The following is a 16,988-nucleotide window of genomic DNA, read 5'->3' as shown; positions in this document are numbered from 1 at the left end:
TCTGCTGGCCTTGTCCCTAACAAAACCTTTACTCACTTCCATCTTAGTTGTTCCCCCACCTTCGCTCGCTCACGTCTAAGAGGCACAGACTTATTTGAATGCCGCCAGTCAGCTGCTCGCTCACCGGCACCAAGGTAGGCAATAAGTTAAGATAGCAAAATACTGCAGATGCTGGAAATCCGAAATAACAACAGAAAATGCTGGAAAAACTCAGCAGGCCAGGCAACATCCGTGGAGAGAGAAATAGAGTCAACGTTTCAGGTCGAAGCCCTTTGTCAAGACTGAAAAAGCACAGGAAATGAAATAAATTAAAAGGCCAGTTTGGGGGCTGGGAAAGAACAAAAGAGAAGAGACATTAAGAGGTATTCAAAACGAGACCAGATGGTGATAGGACTAGTGGAGGCAAAAGACGGCTCTAGATTAGGTGTGAAATGCGCTGGCAGAATGGGAGACAGCTGCCATGTGGGAGAGAAAAAAAGGGGGGGGGAAGGGCCAAAACAAAGGTGTGGATAAAAAATATAAGTAAAAATGTAATGGGGGCCGAGGTTATGATCTGAAATTGTTGAACTCGATATTGAGTCCGGAAGGCTGTAAAGTGCCTAATCGGAAGATGAGGTGCTGTTCCTCGAGCTTCCGTTGAGCTTCCGTGGAACAATGCAAAAGCCCGAGTACAGTGAGGTCTGAGTGGGAATGGGGCGGTGAATTAAAATGACAGGCGACCGGAAGCTCGGGGTCATCCTTGCAACAAGTTAAGTCCAGGGGAGAGGCATGTTGCAAGGTTCTTGTGGTTGGGAAGGGGACAACCTGGGGCAATTCTGCACCTTCTGGCCATAAAAAGGAAAGTTTTTAAAAATTTTATCTTAGAGGGCCTCGCTGGCATCCTGATAGCTTGACCTGGTGAGGCAACCGCAGCTCAGGGGTGCATTAAAATGCCATTGGGGTCCTATGTACATCATGGAACTCCAATTTACATTTATTAATGAGGTTCCAGCCGGAGTCCAGTGGGAGCCTGATCTGCCACCAGAACCAACAGCATTAAAGTGGGGAATTGACTGGAACGGAGTGGGAAGTAGAGCCGTTTCAGTTTCACTGCTCCCCTGCTCCTTTCCTCCCGATCGTGAGAGTTAAATTTCCCCTGAGTATCTCTCTATTTCTGTTCAAACCTTTGCAAAACACACAACCTAAAACACTTTGGGTGAGAAATTCATATACTTACTGCAATAGAGCCACCTGGTGGACCACTAATGTATATAATAATAAAGCCACGTGCAGTACAGTTCTTACTGGAAGCCATATTGTGCTGTTGTATATATATGCTGTGTCTCAAGATATCACAGAATTGCAATGAGGATGCAATTACAGATTCCCATCTGAAATTTTTGTTGGAGGATAATCCTGCCAACCGTCAGAGGGACTGTTAGAGGTTCTTCCTTTTGCAGAAAAACTTTAAAATCCGAGGTCAATTTTGAACACATGTGGCTGAATTGTCTATGGCCTACATCCTTAGTCTATCTATATCCCTTTGAGCAGTATGTGAGGCTAGTGATGCAATTGGTAGGAGACGGCTTTTGAAGATGCATTCACTGGCCTTGATCAGTAGTCTGAGGTCACAAAACTTCTTTGGGCACTGGAGCCAGGTGGTGGGGACGACAGTGTTGGCAGTGACGGCCTTGGTAATGTACTCCCATTGTTCTTTCTGGTGGGCCTCCTGGCCCCTGTGGGTAGAGGGCCAGTTTTGCAGTGTTGACCCCCTGCACAAAGCTGGAGTGCTGCATGCGAGACCCTTCCCTGGCTTGCTGAGCCATTTGTGTTAGTGCTGAGGCAGTTTTCCCATTTGTTCAGTATAGGAAGGTAATTCAGCTTTAAAGAGCTGAATAATCACATTTGGAACAAGGTGATCACAAGGTCCACTCACAAGGTCCAAGGTGATCACAAAGTCTACTCCCTCAACGTGCAGCTGGTCTGCAACCATAGGAAAATCATCATGCACGTGTGAGCCAAATTTCCTGGCAGCTGGCATGGCTCTTTCATGCTGTGCCAGTCCACCCTCACTCAGCTCTTCGCACCGCCAAATACACTTACTGGCTGGCTGCTTGGAGACAAGGTCTATCCACTAAAGATGTGGCTCATGGCACCCTTGAGGAGGCCAAGCAATGAGGTCGAGGAGTGTTATAATGAAAGCCACATGTTCACCAGATGTGTCATAGAGCAAACAATAGGTATGCTCAAGATGCGCTTTAGATGCCTTGACAGATCCAGAGGAGCCCTTTAGTACACATCAGCCAGGGTCTCCAGAATCATGGTTGTATGCTGCGTGCTGCACAACATAGTGCAGCAGTGAGGATTAGAGTGGCATGAGGAGCAAGGCACAGAGCGCACAGCCTCTTCAGAGGAGGAGGAGGACCAACAGCTGGAAGACGAGGAGGAGGAGCAGGAGGAACCTGAGGTGGAGATGGCAGCAGCAGCAGAGCACATTGCTGCCCAGGAAGCCAGGGATGGCCTCATCAGGGCCAGATTTACTTTACTTCCTGCAATGCACCCTTATGGCTGCCACATGCTGTGCCAAGTTCACCACCCCTCCCCAACAACACCATAAAGCATCCCTATGATGAACAAGCCATTCCTTTCACACAAACCCCCATTGCTGGAGGTAACATTATGTCTCACCATTCACTCCAACTCACAAAGCCACTTCCAAGGTAGCAGACAAAAATGAGCATGACCGAAGAGTGGTGAAAATAAATACATTCATAGGTGTGATAACATTAACGGAACCTTAACAATAACACTTCTTTATACACCCATGTGAATACCCTTGTGCATTTAGGATTGTGACTTTTTTCTTTTACGTGTGCTTCTACGAGGTGCAACCCCTGTGGCTTCAGCAGAGGTAGAGGCAAGCTGCTCACTTCCCTGCTGCGACTGCTTAGACACTTTTGATGGACGTCCTCTGGGTTTTGGAGCCTGTGATGGCTCCGAAGACTGCTCCTCCTGCAACTGTGCAAGGGCAGACTCGGCCGTCGCGATCCGAGGAAGCATCGGGGTTCTGATTGAGGGGGCGGCAACGGGGGAGAAGTGGGAGCGCTTTGAGAGGAGCCCCCACTTCCATGTCCCCTCTCACCAGCATCCCTCTCATGGGCCACTCGCACTTCCCTGCAAGCAAGGAGCTGGAGAGCACCTTGCTGCACAGCAGTGGGGCCATGAGGGCCCAAGTCTACGTTTAGATCCCTCCTTGAGAGGAGGTCAATGAGCCTCTGTCATCTGTTCTCCATAGTTACCATGTGCTCATGTGAGTGGCACATTAGCTGCTCCATGCAGGTGGCCATCCTTTCCATGGAACAGCACATTGTCGCCATTGTCGACATGGTGCTGCTCATGTTGGAGATTGACTCCTCCATTCTCTGCACATTTGCAGACGTCATGGCTACAAAACCTGCCAGAGCCTCCTGCATTTCTTGCTGCCGCTCCAGGATCATCCTCTTTCTCGATGGCCCCCGAGGCTCAGTGTCTGCATGCAGCTGAGCAGAGCTTGAAGCGTCCTGTGCCCTCCGGCAAGGAGTTTCCACTGCTGTCCCTGTCACCACCATCTGCTCTTGCTCACTTGTGAAGTGTGAAACACCAGGTGACAACTCTTTCTCGCACTGGACCTACCTAGGTGTGCGTATCTGCACTGGTGCTGGGTGCGCATGGGTCTGGTGGCAGTTCAGCCTCAGAGGCTGGTGTCTCCTTCAGCTGGACAGTGGCAGGGGCTCTTGATGGACCTGTGGGAGAGTAAAGAGAAGATTTAGAAATGTTATATTAAGAATGGGTAACAATACCATTATGCACATGATGAACATTCACTGGCTGCTGACATCAGTCACCATATGAGTGATTGCTGTATGCCATGTGGCTGTATGAGATGTAATTCTGTCACCAGGTTGCTGAGAGGTCCCCCTCTCTCCGTCTCCCACCGCCAGCAGCTCTGCAACTCGTGACATCTCCAGGGCCACCTCCCCTGCTGCAATCAAATTACTGAAGACTGGAGGGCCACCTCCGGTTCTTCGTCTCTCCCTGTTGTTGTGGGCTCATTTCTCCTGCAAGGAGGGAAAGAAAGAGAGAAGGAATGAGTGTAAGGAATGGATGTGTTACATCTGTAGAGGGTGACTATGAGGGAGTGGGGTGCCAATGCCAAATGGCCTCCTTCTGTGGTGTTACTTGCTATGATTGCATTAGGATGAGGGTGAGTGTGAGGGGTGGTTAGTCAGATGGGGATGTGAGTATGTACATGGAGAGAGGGATGGGTGGACGTGCAAAGTATGTTGGTGTGAGTAATGATGTGCAGGAGAGGCCTCAGGAAGACAGAGTGATGGGGATGTGGTGACAGGCACATCAGGATGAAGGTGAGTGTGGCTTTGCTCTCACCTTTCCAGATCTCATCAGATCATTGAATCTCTTCCTGCACTGTACCCATGTCCTCCTGACGACATCCCTGCTGCTGACCTCCTCAGCAATTTCGAGCCATGCCCTTTTGCTCTCTTGGGGAGGTCTCTTCCGCCCATCAGCAGGGAAGAGGACCTCCCTGCGAGCTCTGACTCCCGCCACAAGAATATGTAGCGAGGCATCCGAAAAGTGGAGTGCAGCCCTCTGTCTTTGGGAACTCATTTTTATCACTTGCAGCAATAACTCAATCCTCTACAATACTCCCTCCAAACTCCTACATCAACCTTCAAATGCAATGTGGCCAAGGCTGCTTTAAATATCCCCACTGGAAATAAGTCATCGAATAGGGTCATTAACTAAAAGTCGCAGTGGAGAACGCGCTGTTCACATCTTCGGGCTCCTGACCCGCTACACCACCTGCACCCATGCAACCCGTCTTGAAGGTAAAAATTCCGGCCAATAATTCACAATAATCCCGGGTCCCTGTCTGTCTGCTAATTGTAACAGTATTGTTACAGTCAGCATAATGCTACCATGGACTGCACTGTACCAGTAAGCATTAAATGGTCTTCCTTTAGAAGCAAAGAGATTTTAGAAATCACTAGGCCTTCTGGTGGAAAGGATGGATTTTCTGATTGGTAAAGAGGGCAGAGATCCGTTATACCACCACTTTCCAACATGCACGATTGTTTTTTGCTGCTTAAAAAAATCAACACAAAAGCAACTTCCTATAACAGCTGGCAGCTTTATTTAAATATTAGAATGTAGGCAGGGATGTCCTGACCATTTCCGATGTTTGTTTGTGTGCATAAGATGACCGTGAAATGGGTATCCAGGGTTGCTAGCCAGTAGTTGACTGTTTTGCTTCATTTTTGGATTTTGTGACAATTGTTCTGCATCTTTTGTCTCTGCCACCAGTACCAGTTACTGCCAGCAATGCCCATTGGAGGAAGAAGAGGAGGAGCAACAGATGAAGGCAGACAAGCTGAACTGCACCAGAGGTGCTCTGTGTCCATTCAATTGGTACTTGCACATCTGCAGCTGCAGACAGAGGTACACAAACTTCATTTTTTATCAGAATTAGTGCTCCTATTCCCAAAGGAAGCTAGGGTGTTAGACCAATGTCACAAATAAAATATGCAAGTGCCTGATTAACTGTTATGCTGAATTCTTCCTTGGAATGAGCCAATTACAGTACATCGTGCATTCCAGTGGCTCTGCATGCAATAAGTCATGCCAGCATAGCCTGCTTAGCCTTACCCACCAAGACGTTACCAACTACACCTGCAGGCATGACAACATCTACCTGGCTGAGCATCTGGGTCAACAGAGAGCCAGGCACAGAGCTGTGGCATCTGTTGCTAGGACACCTGCAGCATAGGGCTGGCACAGCCTGTGATAGTAGCCGTCAGCTGAACCCTGATACCTTCCTTACCTCCTTCTAGACATGCTGCAATACTGACCTTTGTGCCATGGACTGGCAAACAGGGCTCTCTACTCACTTCCTACATTACAACAGTGGCTACATGTCAAAAAAAGTACTTCATTGGTTGAAAAGGACTTTGGGATTTCCTGAGGTCATGAAAGGCCCTATATAAATGCAAGTCTTTCTTTCTGGAATGGGCAGGTTGTCTTATGAGGAAAGGTTGGACAGGCTAGGCTTGCATCCGCTGAAGCTTAGAAGAGGTGCCTTGATTGAAACATATAAGATCCTGAGGGGTTTGGACAGGGTGGACGTGGAGAGGATGTTTCCTCTTGTGGGAGAATCTAGAACTAGGGGTCACTGTTTAAAAATAAGGGGTCACCCATTTAAGACAGAGATGAGGAGAATTTTTTTCTCACTCAGAGGGTCGTGAGTCTTTGGAACTCTCTTCCTCAGAGGGCAGTGGAAGCAGAGTCTTTGAATATTTTTAAGGCAGCGGTAGATAGATTCTTGATAAGCAAGGGGGTGAAAGGTTATCGGGGGTAGGCGGGAATGTGGAGTAATCAGATCAGCCATGATCACACTGAATGGCAGAGCAGGCTCGAGGGGCCGAGTGGCCTACTCCTGCTCCTAATTCGTATGTTCGTATGTTCTTCATGTCGGGAATATGAGGCAACTCAAAGTTAATACAAGATAATAATTTGATACAGCCCATCACAGTAAAACCAAAGTAGTTATAATCAATATGTTAACTGAAAGGATACATTGCAATCTTGGAATTACTTCACGGCATGTATTATTTTTCCAGTACATATTGTGAACTTCATTCAGTTTTGGCGCTTTTTTTCTCTCAGTTGCTCTCAGTGCAAATTCCAATTTCTGCCACAGTTCAGTCATGTAATAAGTTTAACCACTTGTGTTTCAGAATCGAATATTATTTTCATTGACTACAAAACTATATTCTTAAAATGCTTACCATTTTTTCAACATCTTCCGAAAATCCACAGGGTCTGTATTTTTTTCTACAGAGAATAGAACACAAAGGCCGTAATGTGTTTAATAGTGGGGCTTTAAATTATTGGATGTTATATAACAATATGGTCATATACACAGGGCTAATGTTGCCAGCTTTCCCCTGACTAAACTTGTCACCTCAGCATAACTTTCCTCATCTAGTGAGAAAGTGTAATTCTGCTCCCACATTACTCTATCATCGTGAACAGTGCTATTCCAGAATCAGACTACAGGAGGTCCATTGACAGGAGGTGAAATATATAAGTAGTGATTTGTCCTCCCTTCATGTAGTGTTATATAAATGCAAGTTCTTTCTTTCTTTACTATTTGTTTTATTGGCTAACCTTTTTTGTGGAGAACTTCTTATGTTCTGTTAGTGATCTGGGCCACCTAGAGGCCGTGATTTTCCCTACGTCGGCGGATCCGTGGCAGGCAATGTCGGTGGAGGGGCCCGACCTCGCTGCTGGCTCTCGCCCGCTCTGTAGAATGAATTTCCCCTGATTGAGCTTGTTAAGCCCGCCCAGCGCGTTTCCCGGTCCAATTGAAGGAAGCGGGTCAGATGACGTCATTTGATGACACGTCACCAGTCGGTTTCCTTAAAGGGGCCATGCAAAATTTACTTTGACATTTGTGCTTTCAGTGTTCTACAGTACTGAGGTGCTGCAAACACTGACAAGCACTGCACAGAGCTGCACGGCTGCACCCATGCTCTCCTAATGACTCCCTCCATTTGCTTATGGAGGGAATCACAGCAAGCAGGGAGGTTCTCTTCCCTTCCAATGGGTGGAAGAGACCTCCCAGGAGACCAACGCAGCCTGGTTGCACATTGCACAGGAGGGCACAAGCAGAGATGTCGTCAGGAGGACCAGGCTGCAGTGGCGCCAACCTGTCAATGATCTCAATAGATCACGAAACGTTACTGCAAAGCCACACTCAACCTCATCCTGCTGTGCTACTCATCAGATCCCCATCACTCTGCCTTCCCTACCCTACTCCTGCACATCCTTACTCACACAACTTACCTTGCAACTGCACCCATCCCTCTTTTTCTACATTATCACTTCCCCATCTCACTAACCACCCCTCACACTCACCCTCATCCTAGTCCAAGCATACCAACTAACAACACACTTGGGTGTTTTAGCCAATGTTCATGTGAAGTTTCTGTTAATGTGCTGTCAAACTTTGAAATCTTTATTTTCAACACTTTGCATTCTTGGACAGATTTGTGTGCACCTTTGGAAGTGCCTTAGTGAGTTGCAGGGAATGGTGAGACATAACGGTACCCCCCGCAATGGTGATGAGTGTGAAAGGAATGTCTTGGACATTGTAGTGATGCTTTATGGTGTTGGTGTGGGGTGGTGCCAACCTGCTGCATCCTGTGACAGCCAGGGTGTGCCGCGTCAAGTGAACTAAATGTGGCCATGGTGAGGCTATCCCTGGCATCCCGGGCAGCAATATGGTCAGGTGCTGATGCCCTGTGTCCTGTGCAGCATCAGTTGATTGTGGAGAAGGTTGGTGTTGTAGTTGGTGCTGCTGGTGTGCCTGGTGATGCTGGTGTTGCGGCTAATCATGGTCAGATTCTGAGGACCAAGGTGAGACAGTATAAACCGTACCCATGCTGATGGAATAGATCGCAGGTGAACTTGAAATGACAGAAGCAATCTGTCAATGGTGAGAGAGGTTCTTCCAATGAGGTGACCCTGGATAGAGAGTTTGCTCTAAATACTTGCAACCTGCATAAAGCTCAATCTGTCTTCTAAATGCAGTAAGCAACAGCTTCTGAGCTTGGAAAGTAAACAGCTGTGAGATGGGAGCATTTATAGCACATTTCAAGTTGTCAAGTAATGAGATGATTCCATGGCCATTCAACTCCCGCCCAGCTTAACAGACGTGATCCCTGAGCAGTGTGGACCCCGTTGGCTAGCTGGTAATTGTTGCTAATCCTCTGTTAACAAGTTCTTAATGATCTGAATTGCCTCCTCCACCGCTGCGTGTCGGGTTTGCTCAGCGCTGACAGACCTGACATTTGGGAAAGGCGCGTGGCGGCAGGTTGAGAGCAGGGTCCCGACCCACTGTCAAAAAAAAACACTTCCCTACCCGATCCGCCACCGATCGCGCCTGCTGACCCCCCACCCCCGGAAAATTCTCCCCATAGTTTCTATTCTGCACAATTGCGAATGTCAGCTTGCAACATATACAGAAATTCTACTATTTTATTACGTATATATGCTCACCTTGTACTTCTCCAGGCCTTATAAGTTTCTTCTTGAAGCCAACTATTTAAGAAAATATATTAGTGCCAAACAGAGAGAAGATTAATACATTAATTGAAATACAGAAAAGGTGAGGCAAAGGAAACAAAAATAGTTTCGTGTCCTGCAATCATATACTGCAACTGAAATAAATTAACAATATAAAATTCGTGCTGTCTACAGATGCTGTGGGAGTTCTAAATGTGGACAATTACACTGGGAAGTTTCTCTGATTTTGTTGGGCTAAAGTGGTAACATTTATTGAAATATTATTTATTGAAATAATAGCCTCTGAAATTGGATGATAGGTTATCAGAGAGCGACATTTGCTTCAATGAAAATGTTGGTGTGGGCACAAAACATCAATCCAGTCTCACACTCATTCTCACTTTTTTACTAACATTAAGACTGGGATTTCTTCCCCAAATACAGGGTATGTCATGACCAGCAGTACAAAATAACTTCATTTGTGAGACTCAGACATCTCAACATGTAGAAGCATCATGGATCCAGGGCCTAAAAATCAGGCTCAGGTGGACAAAATCAGGATACTTTTTTAACTATCTGTAGTGCCACAAATATTCACATTGACGAGTATTTTCATTTATCCACTTTTTTTGCTTCAAATGAGTTAAGTGCATTGCTGTGGTTTCTACAAATCCACATCTTTCTGTGCTTTCTTCATATTTATCAATCAAATGGAGTGATGCCATATTGAATTTTAATAGTATTTACCTTAAGCCTTAAATTTTGTACTATCAAAATATAATATGGGCTGAATCTCTTTGCTAGTGAAGTGTAACAAAAATACAAATTAATTATGTACTATACTTTATTCCCCCAGCTGTTATATTTGCAAAAATAAGCCTGGAAATGTCCAGAAGTTCCTGGATTATTTTAAATTTCAAGAATGAATCTGTGAAGTAGTGACTGGGGAGTAGGATTGAAATTGACTTGCAACACAGATCATAGTTGTAGGATGTGGTGAGGTTGACCATGACTCACTTCCAACTTTGTCATTCATGAGTTATTGAATTAGCTTCACAATTGGAGGTATTTATCATACCTGACTGCTCGTTCTGATGCACCCATATATTTTTGATATTTTCTTAATATTTTTATTTATATTCATTCTCAGGATGTCGGTGTCGCTGGAAAGGCCGGCATTTATTGCCCATCGCTAGTTACAACTGAATGGCTTGCTCGGCCACTTCCGGAGGGCAGTTAAGGGTCAATCACATTGATGTAGGACTGGAGTCACATATAGGCCAGACCAAGTAAGGACAGTAGGTTTTCATCCCTAACGGAATTAGTGAATCAGTTGGGTTTACCAGTTGGGTAGTATTTCCTGTATGTACTACCTTTCCCTCATATAATAATTTCTCATGCTATGTTTCTTCCATTGGTTGCCACAAGACATTTCCAGGCAGTAAAAGTGCTGAATGTATTGAACAGAACAATGCTTAAAGTATTGAAGATTACTTATGTGTATTTTAAGTATTCCTTTGAGGTGGTAACTTGTAAACATCAGGGGTATTGTGATAGATTCTTACCTTCTATAATATTAAGATTTGCTACACATATGGCCTCTCCATATTCATTAGAAACAGTGCACTTATAGGAACCAGCATCATCTGTAGTCAGTTGCTTTATCTTAAACAATAATAAAAATAAATTAATACATTTTCTGTTTCAAAAACAGAAACGTTTTACATACATCATATTCCCTATTAAAATGGTCTCCATTTCAACTAGAACGGTGGTTCTCAACCCATAGGTTGTAGCCCATGAGGGAGGATAACACAGACGGTAAAACCACCTTTGTAAATTGCATATTATCTTTCATATAAAAGTTATAAATAGGTTGTGGCTGCCTCCAGATAGTAAGGACCATGTACTTCTGAACCAATATTCAACATTATTGGTTTTATACTGTGTTACATGCAATTTACATATATGACCAAAAAATGAGACAAAACAAAATTCAACATTGTGTTTGAGCATAATATGGCACCAACGTTACTTACTACTAATGTTATGCAAATTAAATTCAATCCAGAGATTCATGATTTTTGAATCAACAAATCTAGTTTGTTCAACAGAAGTTCTTTACGAAAAGCAAAAAATATGATTTTTTGTTTGACTGAATGCAATTTTGGTTAAGACATTTTCGATACATCTGCTCTATTATTCAGGATAATGAATTGAAACAAATACTGTTGTAGCTGTTGTGGAGGATATTTTCTGTTGCTGATTAAAAAAGACAGTAGCAAAGACCAGTTAAAAGTCAGAAAACCAGGATATAAGCTGAAATCACCATTTTGTTCCTGTCATGTGTATTCTGTTTGCACCCAAAATAGGTGGGTGAAATTGTTCAAAAAAAAAGATTTGGAAAATCGGCTGTTTCCTGTTACAACGTGTTAAGATCTTGTTAATGAGCTTCATTTTTCTGATAGGGCAATTTCAAAACAAGCAGGCCGGAACTAGCTCACCTGCTGAGTTGCAGTTAATTCAATGATGGAGCAATTAAACTCTGGCAGATACCTGTTCAACATGGATTTGCCTGTAGTTGGTGCATTAACTGGTTCTGTGCTAGTGGAGCAGAAATTCCGTTCCCTACGAGTGTGTACGCGCTGTGTACTCACCCGTAGGGCCAACGGAAATGCCGGTTTTAGGCATGCACAGCACATGCGCTGGAAACCGGCATTTCCAATCTGTCAAGAAAGCTCTTGACAGATCCTCCGGCTGCCAGGGAGAAGGGCCTCTGCGGGCGGAGAGTTCCGTTTTTTGGAGACCCTCCGCCCGCAGAAAACTCTTACAATTCTTGCGTCGGGAAAAGCAGGCGTAAGGCCTGCTTTTACCAGGATAAGAGTTGAAAAAAGTTTTTTAAAAAATTCCACTGATATATCATTTAAAAATACTTTAAAGAAAGGTAAGTTTATTTTTAGCCCTGTTAAAAACTTTAATTATTTTTTTCAAAAAATAAAATTTTTGTTTAAAATACTTAAGTTATGTAATTTAAAGTCATTTTAAAAATGTGATTTAAAAAAAAACTTATTTAAAGTTTTACTATGTTTTGGGGGTGATTTCCATTCATATATTTGACAGGTCATCCTGTCAAATGTATGAAAGGAGATTCGCTTCTCTGATTGGCTCCCCATAGACCACGTGATCCCAAGGATGCTGCGAACCGCCTGTGCCTCTGGGATACGTGGGCCCTGCGCACCGGCAGTTTGGAGAGGCCCAGCAGTGGAACTCTGCGCCTCCTGGGAGCCCTCCGGTCCAGGCGCAGATTTTTCAAGATCGCAGGAGGCCTGCGAACGTAATTTCTGGGCCATTATTGCTGGGAGAAGGTTGCAGAGAATATAGGCTGCAGAAGAGATGGAGCATCCACCCCACAAATTATGATTGAGCTTTTAAACAGTCTATTGCAATAGGCTAACTGACGCTTAATCAACTGTGCAGCACTTGACCCCCAGGGGCACTTTAAGCAGAAAAATAGTAAACCTTTGAAAAGCTCAATGCTCCGTTCAGCTCCCTCAGGGGAAATCAAAAATCTCAAGATTTGGATTTTGAAATAAATCATTACAAAAACATAGGAGACAATAATTAACTAAAAATGTATATATAATTTAATAGAAATTACACAAACAGACAATTTTTAAAACTTGAATTGTAGTTTACTCTTTATTATTGATTTCAAAATGTAAAGGTTGATTACGTATAAAAAAGTGAATACTTTGGTTCCAACGCCGTGGATTTATAAATCAGTCTCAGAATTCAGAAATGATCATGTTAATACAGTGGATTGCATAAACTTGCTACTCCACTTAATTTCCTACTGTTTCCTGCTTGTTGCAGCTGGGTTAACATCTAGGGCTGTTAACTGACCAGCAAGTAAGTGGCTGTTCAAAATTCACCAAGTTTCTTTCTTTTAATGTGTTTATGGGATGTGGGTGTCGCTGGCAAGGCCAGCATTTATTGCCTATCCCTAATTGCTTTTCAGAAGGTGGTGGTGAATGGCTTGCGAGGTCACTTCAGAATTCTGGAACAGTTCCTGCAGGTTGGAGGATAGCAAATGTAACCCTGCTATTTAAGAAAGGAGGGAGAGAAAAAACAGGGAACTACAGACCTGTTAGCCTCACATCAGTAGTTGGGAAAATGCTGGAATCTATTATAAAGGATGCAATAACTGGGCATTTAGAAACTAATAGTAAGATTGGGCAGAGTCAACATGAATTTATGAAAGGGAAATCCTGTTTGACAAACATTTTGGAGTTCTTTGAGGATGTAACTAGTGGAGTTGACAAAAGGGAACCGGTAGATGTGGTGTATCTGGATTTTCAGAAGGCCTTCGATAAGGTCCCACACACAAGGTTGGTGAACAAAATTGCAAATCTGATAAAGTACTACAATGCCTAAACACGGGAATATTAGCAACTTTGATAGTGACATCGAAGATTGGGCCATATATGTTGAACGAGTTAAAAATTATTGTAAGGCCAATAAAATTCGTGAGGCTGATAAAGCACTAACATTATTAAATTTAATGGGTGCGAAGACAATTGAAACACCTGTTATCACCAGATGAACCGGCGGATAAGACGTTCGATGAGATTGTTACTGCCCTGAAAGATCATCTAAACCCCACGCCGCTGATGCTAGCGGAACGATTTAAATTTTATGACAGAAGGCAGCTACAGCATGAAAGCAATGCTGATTATTTGCTGGAATTGCATAAATTAGCGAAATATTGCCAGTTTGGAACGGGATTGACAGAGGCACTTCGAGACAAATTTGTGTGTGGTTTATTTAAACAGGATACACAAAAGCGACTGCTCGAGGAGAGTGAGCTGACGCTTGAGAAGGCGGTCACTATGGCAGCAGCACACGAAGCCGCAGCGAGAGGCACGGCAGTAATGCAGCTACGGTCACCGGAGCTCAGTGCACACAAATTGGGTGTGAGTTCTGGCAAATGTTATCGTTGTGGAAAGACAACGCATGATCAGAACCAGTGTTGGTTTAAAAACCAAGAATGTAGAACTTGTGGTAGGCTTGGACATATAGCTAGAGTATGCAGGTCAGGGAAGAAGATCAGCAACAAGAAGTCACCGCAAGGAAAATACGCAACGGTACACAAGGTGACCGAACAGGAGTCCGATTCAGACGCTAGCAGTAATGAACTGGCTAGCTTAAGCTGTAATGAACTGGCTAGCTTAAGAGTACTCAACGCTGGTAAGGGTGCAGACCTCCAGACAATTTGGGTCACTCTTCAGATAGAAGGAGTCCAAGTAAAACTGGAATTGGACACTGGATCGGCATTGACGGTCATAAATAAGAAAGATTACGGAAAGTTATTCCAGCATATTCCCCTACAGGATACGGGGATTATATTGAAAACATACACGGGGCAAAGAGTGTACCCCATCGGGAAAATAGAGGTTGCAGTGGTCCACAAGGGCGAAGACAGTCAAATAATGGACTTATATGTGATATCTGAAGGAGGTCCTCCACTACTAGGACGGGAGTGGATTAGGAAAATGAATATGGACTGGCATTTCCTACAAACAATAACGAGTGAGAACTCGGTGAAGATAGTCGGCCCAGACTCTGGAACGGATGATGGTAAGCCCAACTCAGGTGCAAAAGACAAAGTTTCAGCACAGAATTCCACTGAGCAACAACAACATAGTTTAACTGTGGATTCTGAGTCTGGCAAGTCTACTGATGTGCCCATTTCTGAGGGACACCGGGCTCGAACTCAACTCCATTTCAAACTACAACAGCAATTAGAACAAATGCTTCGCCGTTTTGAGCAAGAGTTGAATGCAACGAAAGAGTTCTTTGATATAGAGTTGGAGAATCTGGAAAGACAACAGAAGCAGCTGATGGAGAAAATGGAGCAGGAGCACACAAAACGTCTGATGTCAGAGGAGTTAACGGTCAGCCAACTCCTGCATATGCTGAAGGACAGGACTCTGAAATGGGAAAAACTTGAACATGAACTTCAATATTCAAACGAAAGGGGTTTGGAGCTCTCAAAGGTTATTGGAAGAGCTGAGGTGGCAACACAGACTGAGATGACTGCAACAGAGCAGCCCTTGGATGCCAAAAGTACGCTGACTCACGTCAACGTAGAACAACAGACCGCTGAAACAGCTGCTCCGGTAGAGGGATTGCATAGTCCGATCAATCAATCTCCAAAGGAAGTCGAAGTATTAAAATCACAAATGAGGTCACTAGTAAACGACTTGCTGAAAGCCCAGAAAAAGCTGGATGCAGAGGTACACATGAAGAAGTCTCTTCAGGAAAGATGTCTGGATTTGGAACAAGAGCTGGCTAACGTCCAGCTGGGTATGGAGGAAATAGACGGCCCTCTCACTGGTCTAGCTCAGGACGACACCGAATATTACGATGTCCTGTCCTGCCCAGCTTGTAACTTCGACTCCCAAAGTGCAGAAATCATGGAGGAGCACCAAAAGTCTACGGAACATCGGGAGAAGCTGGCTCTACGACGGAAACAGGAGGAAGAGAAGGAGGAACTGCGCATGCAGCTGGCAGCTGTGGCAGCTGACAATGGAGCCCAGAGAGTCTCCAAGAAGCAGAAAAGGAAAAGTAAAAACAGAAGATGACCCATCTGAACCATTATCACCTCTACCAGATCACACACGTGGTCCCTCCGAACGGAGCCAATTCAGTTCGGAAGTTCAAACTGTTAAATCCATGGAAGGACTATTGAATGAGTCACTCCAGCAACGTGAACCGACTACACCACAGAGATTGAATCTGTGAACTGTTTTCCGCAGAGACTGAATCTGTGATCTGTTTTGACATGAAGTTATCTATGTATCTATGTTATTCTGTTATGTAAACCTGAAGTTATATATGTATATATGTTATTACGTTATGTTAAATGGGGAGATGACTGTAAAGCTAGGAAGGGAGGAATGTTGTGTATGTAATATGTGTGCTACTTTGAACCTATGGACAGGACTGCACTACTTGTTGGGCGTAGTGATACGCAGTACCACTCCTGGCCATAGGGGTATAAATAGTACTGTGGGTACTGATCCCCCTCAGTTCCCGCCTGTGGGCATGAAGTAAAGACCTATGTATAGTCCCTACCTCCAACCAGTAAAGACCTGTTTGAGTTATACGTTTAAGTCTTTGTGTTAATTGTTCAATACAATACACATACTTAACACTGGCGACGAGTCGGTTCGAACCCTGCGGCAGTTATTCCACAGCGGCTTCGTCCAAAGACAGGACGTTGAAGAGAGGTTCCAATCCTCAACACCCCACTGAAAACTGAAGGGCAGCAGAAATCCTGACAGCTTCCAGCGACTGGAAGCGACAGGCATTAGGACCCTGAAGCCTCCATCAACGACTGAAAACGGGAGGACAGAAGACATCCTGCAGCTTTTTCAACCTCGGTGGTGGGTAAGCCAAGCAGCGTTGGCTGCAAAGACAGGGCTGGGGGAAGTCGGAGGTAGAAGGGCAATCGATCGAAATCCCTGATAAGGGCCGCACTCGGGCTGGAAGGCGCAGCGTCGGCAGACACTGAGGGCGCGAGCGGGTAAGCCAGAGCCCGGGAGGGAGCGAGCAAGAGCCGCCGAGCGGGTGAGCCGGAGGCCGGGAGCCGCTTCAAGCGGGAGGCGCTTAGCGGGCCAGCGATCGCACCGGTGATAAGGGCTGAGAACCGTTTCGGGCGGGCGGCGCACCAGCGATCGCACAGGAGATAAGAGCCGCAGTCGGGCTGAAAGTCAGCGACGAGAAGCGCAGGAAAACCGCCATTGAAGTGGGCGGGGAGAGCGAGAAGCGCGGGAAAGCCGCCATTTTTCGCGGGAAAACCGCTGGGGAAGAAGGCAGAAGCG

The 16,988-nt window shown here is 45.0% G+C and overlaps 1 protein-coding gene across 1 annotated transcript in view; it reads right to left on the bottom strand.

Moving 5' to 3' along the window:
- LOC147105252 (immunoglobulin-like and fibronectin type III domain-containing protein 1) overlaps positions 1–16,988 on the bottom strand; it is a 101,624-nt gene that overhangs the window by 62,608 nt on the left and 22,028 nt on the right. Inside the window, 3 exon segments of the mRNA XM_086011418.1 lie at positions 6,822–6,867; positions 9,097–9,138; positions 10,668–10,767. Of these exon segments, the coding sequence (XP_085867544.1) occupies positions 6,822–6,867; positions 9,097–9,138; positions 10,668–10,767 (188 nt within the window).

Source organism: Somniosus microcephalus, chromosome 18, assembly GCF_052327205.1.
Source record: "Somniosus microcephalus isolate GS21.2 chromosome 18, FLI_Smic_1.0, whole genome shotgun sequence".
Taxonomy (NCBI): Eukaryota; Metazoa; Chordata; class Chondrichthyes; order Squaliformes; family Somniosidae; genus Somniosus; species Somniosus microcephalus.
This window is presented reverse-complemented; position numbering and strand designations above follow the sequence as displayed.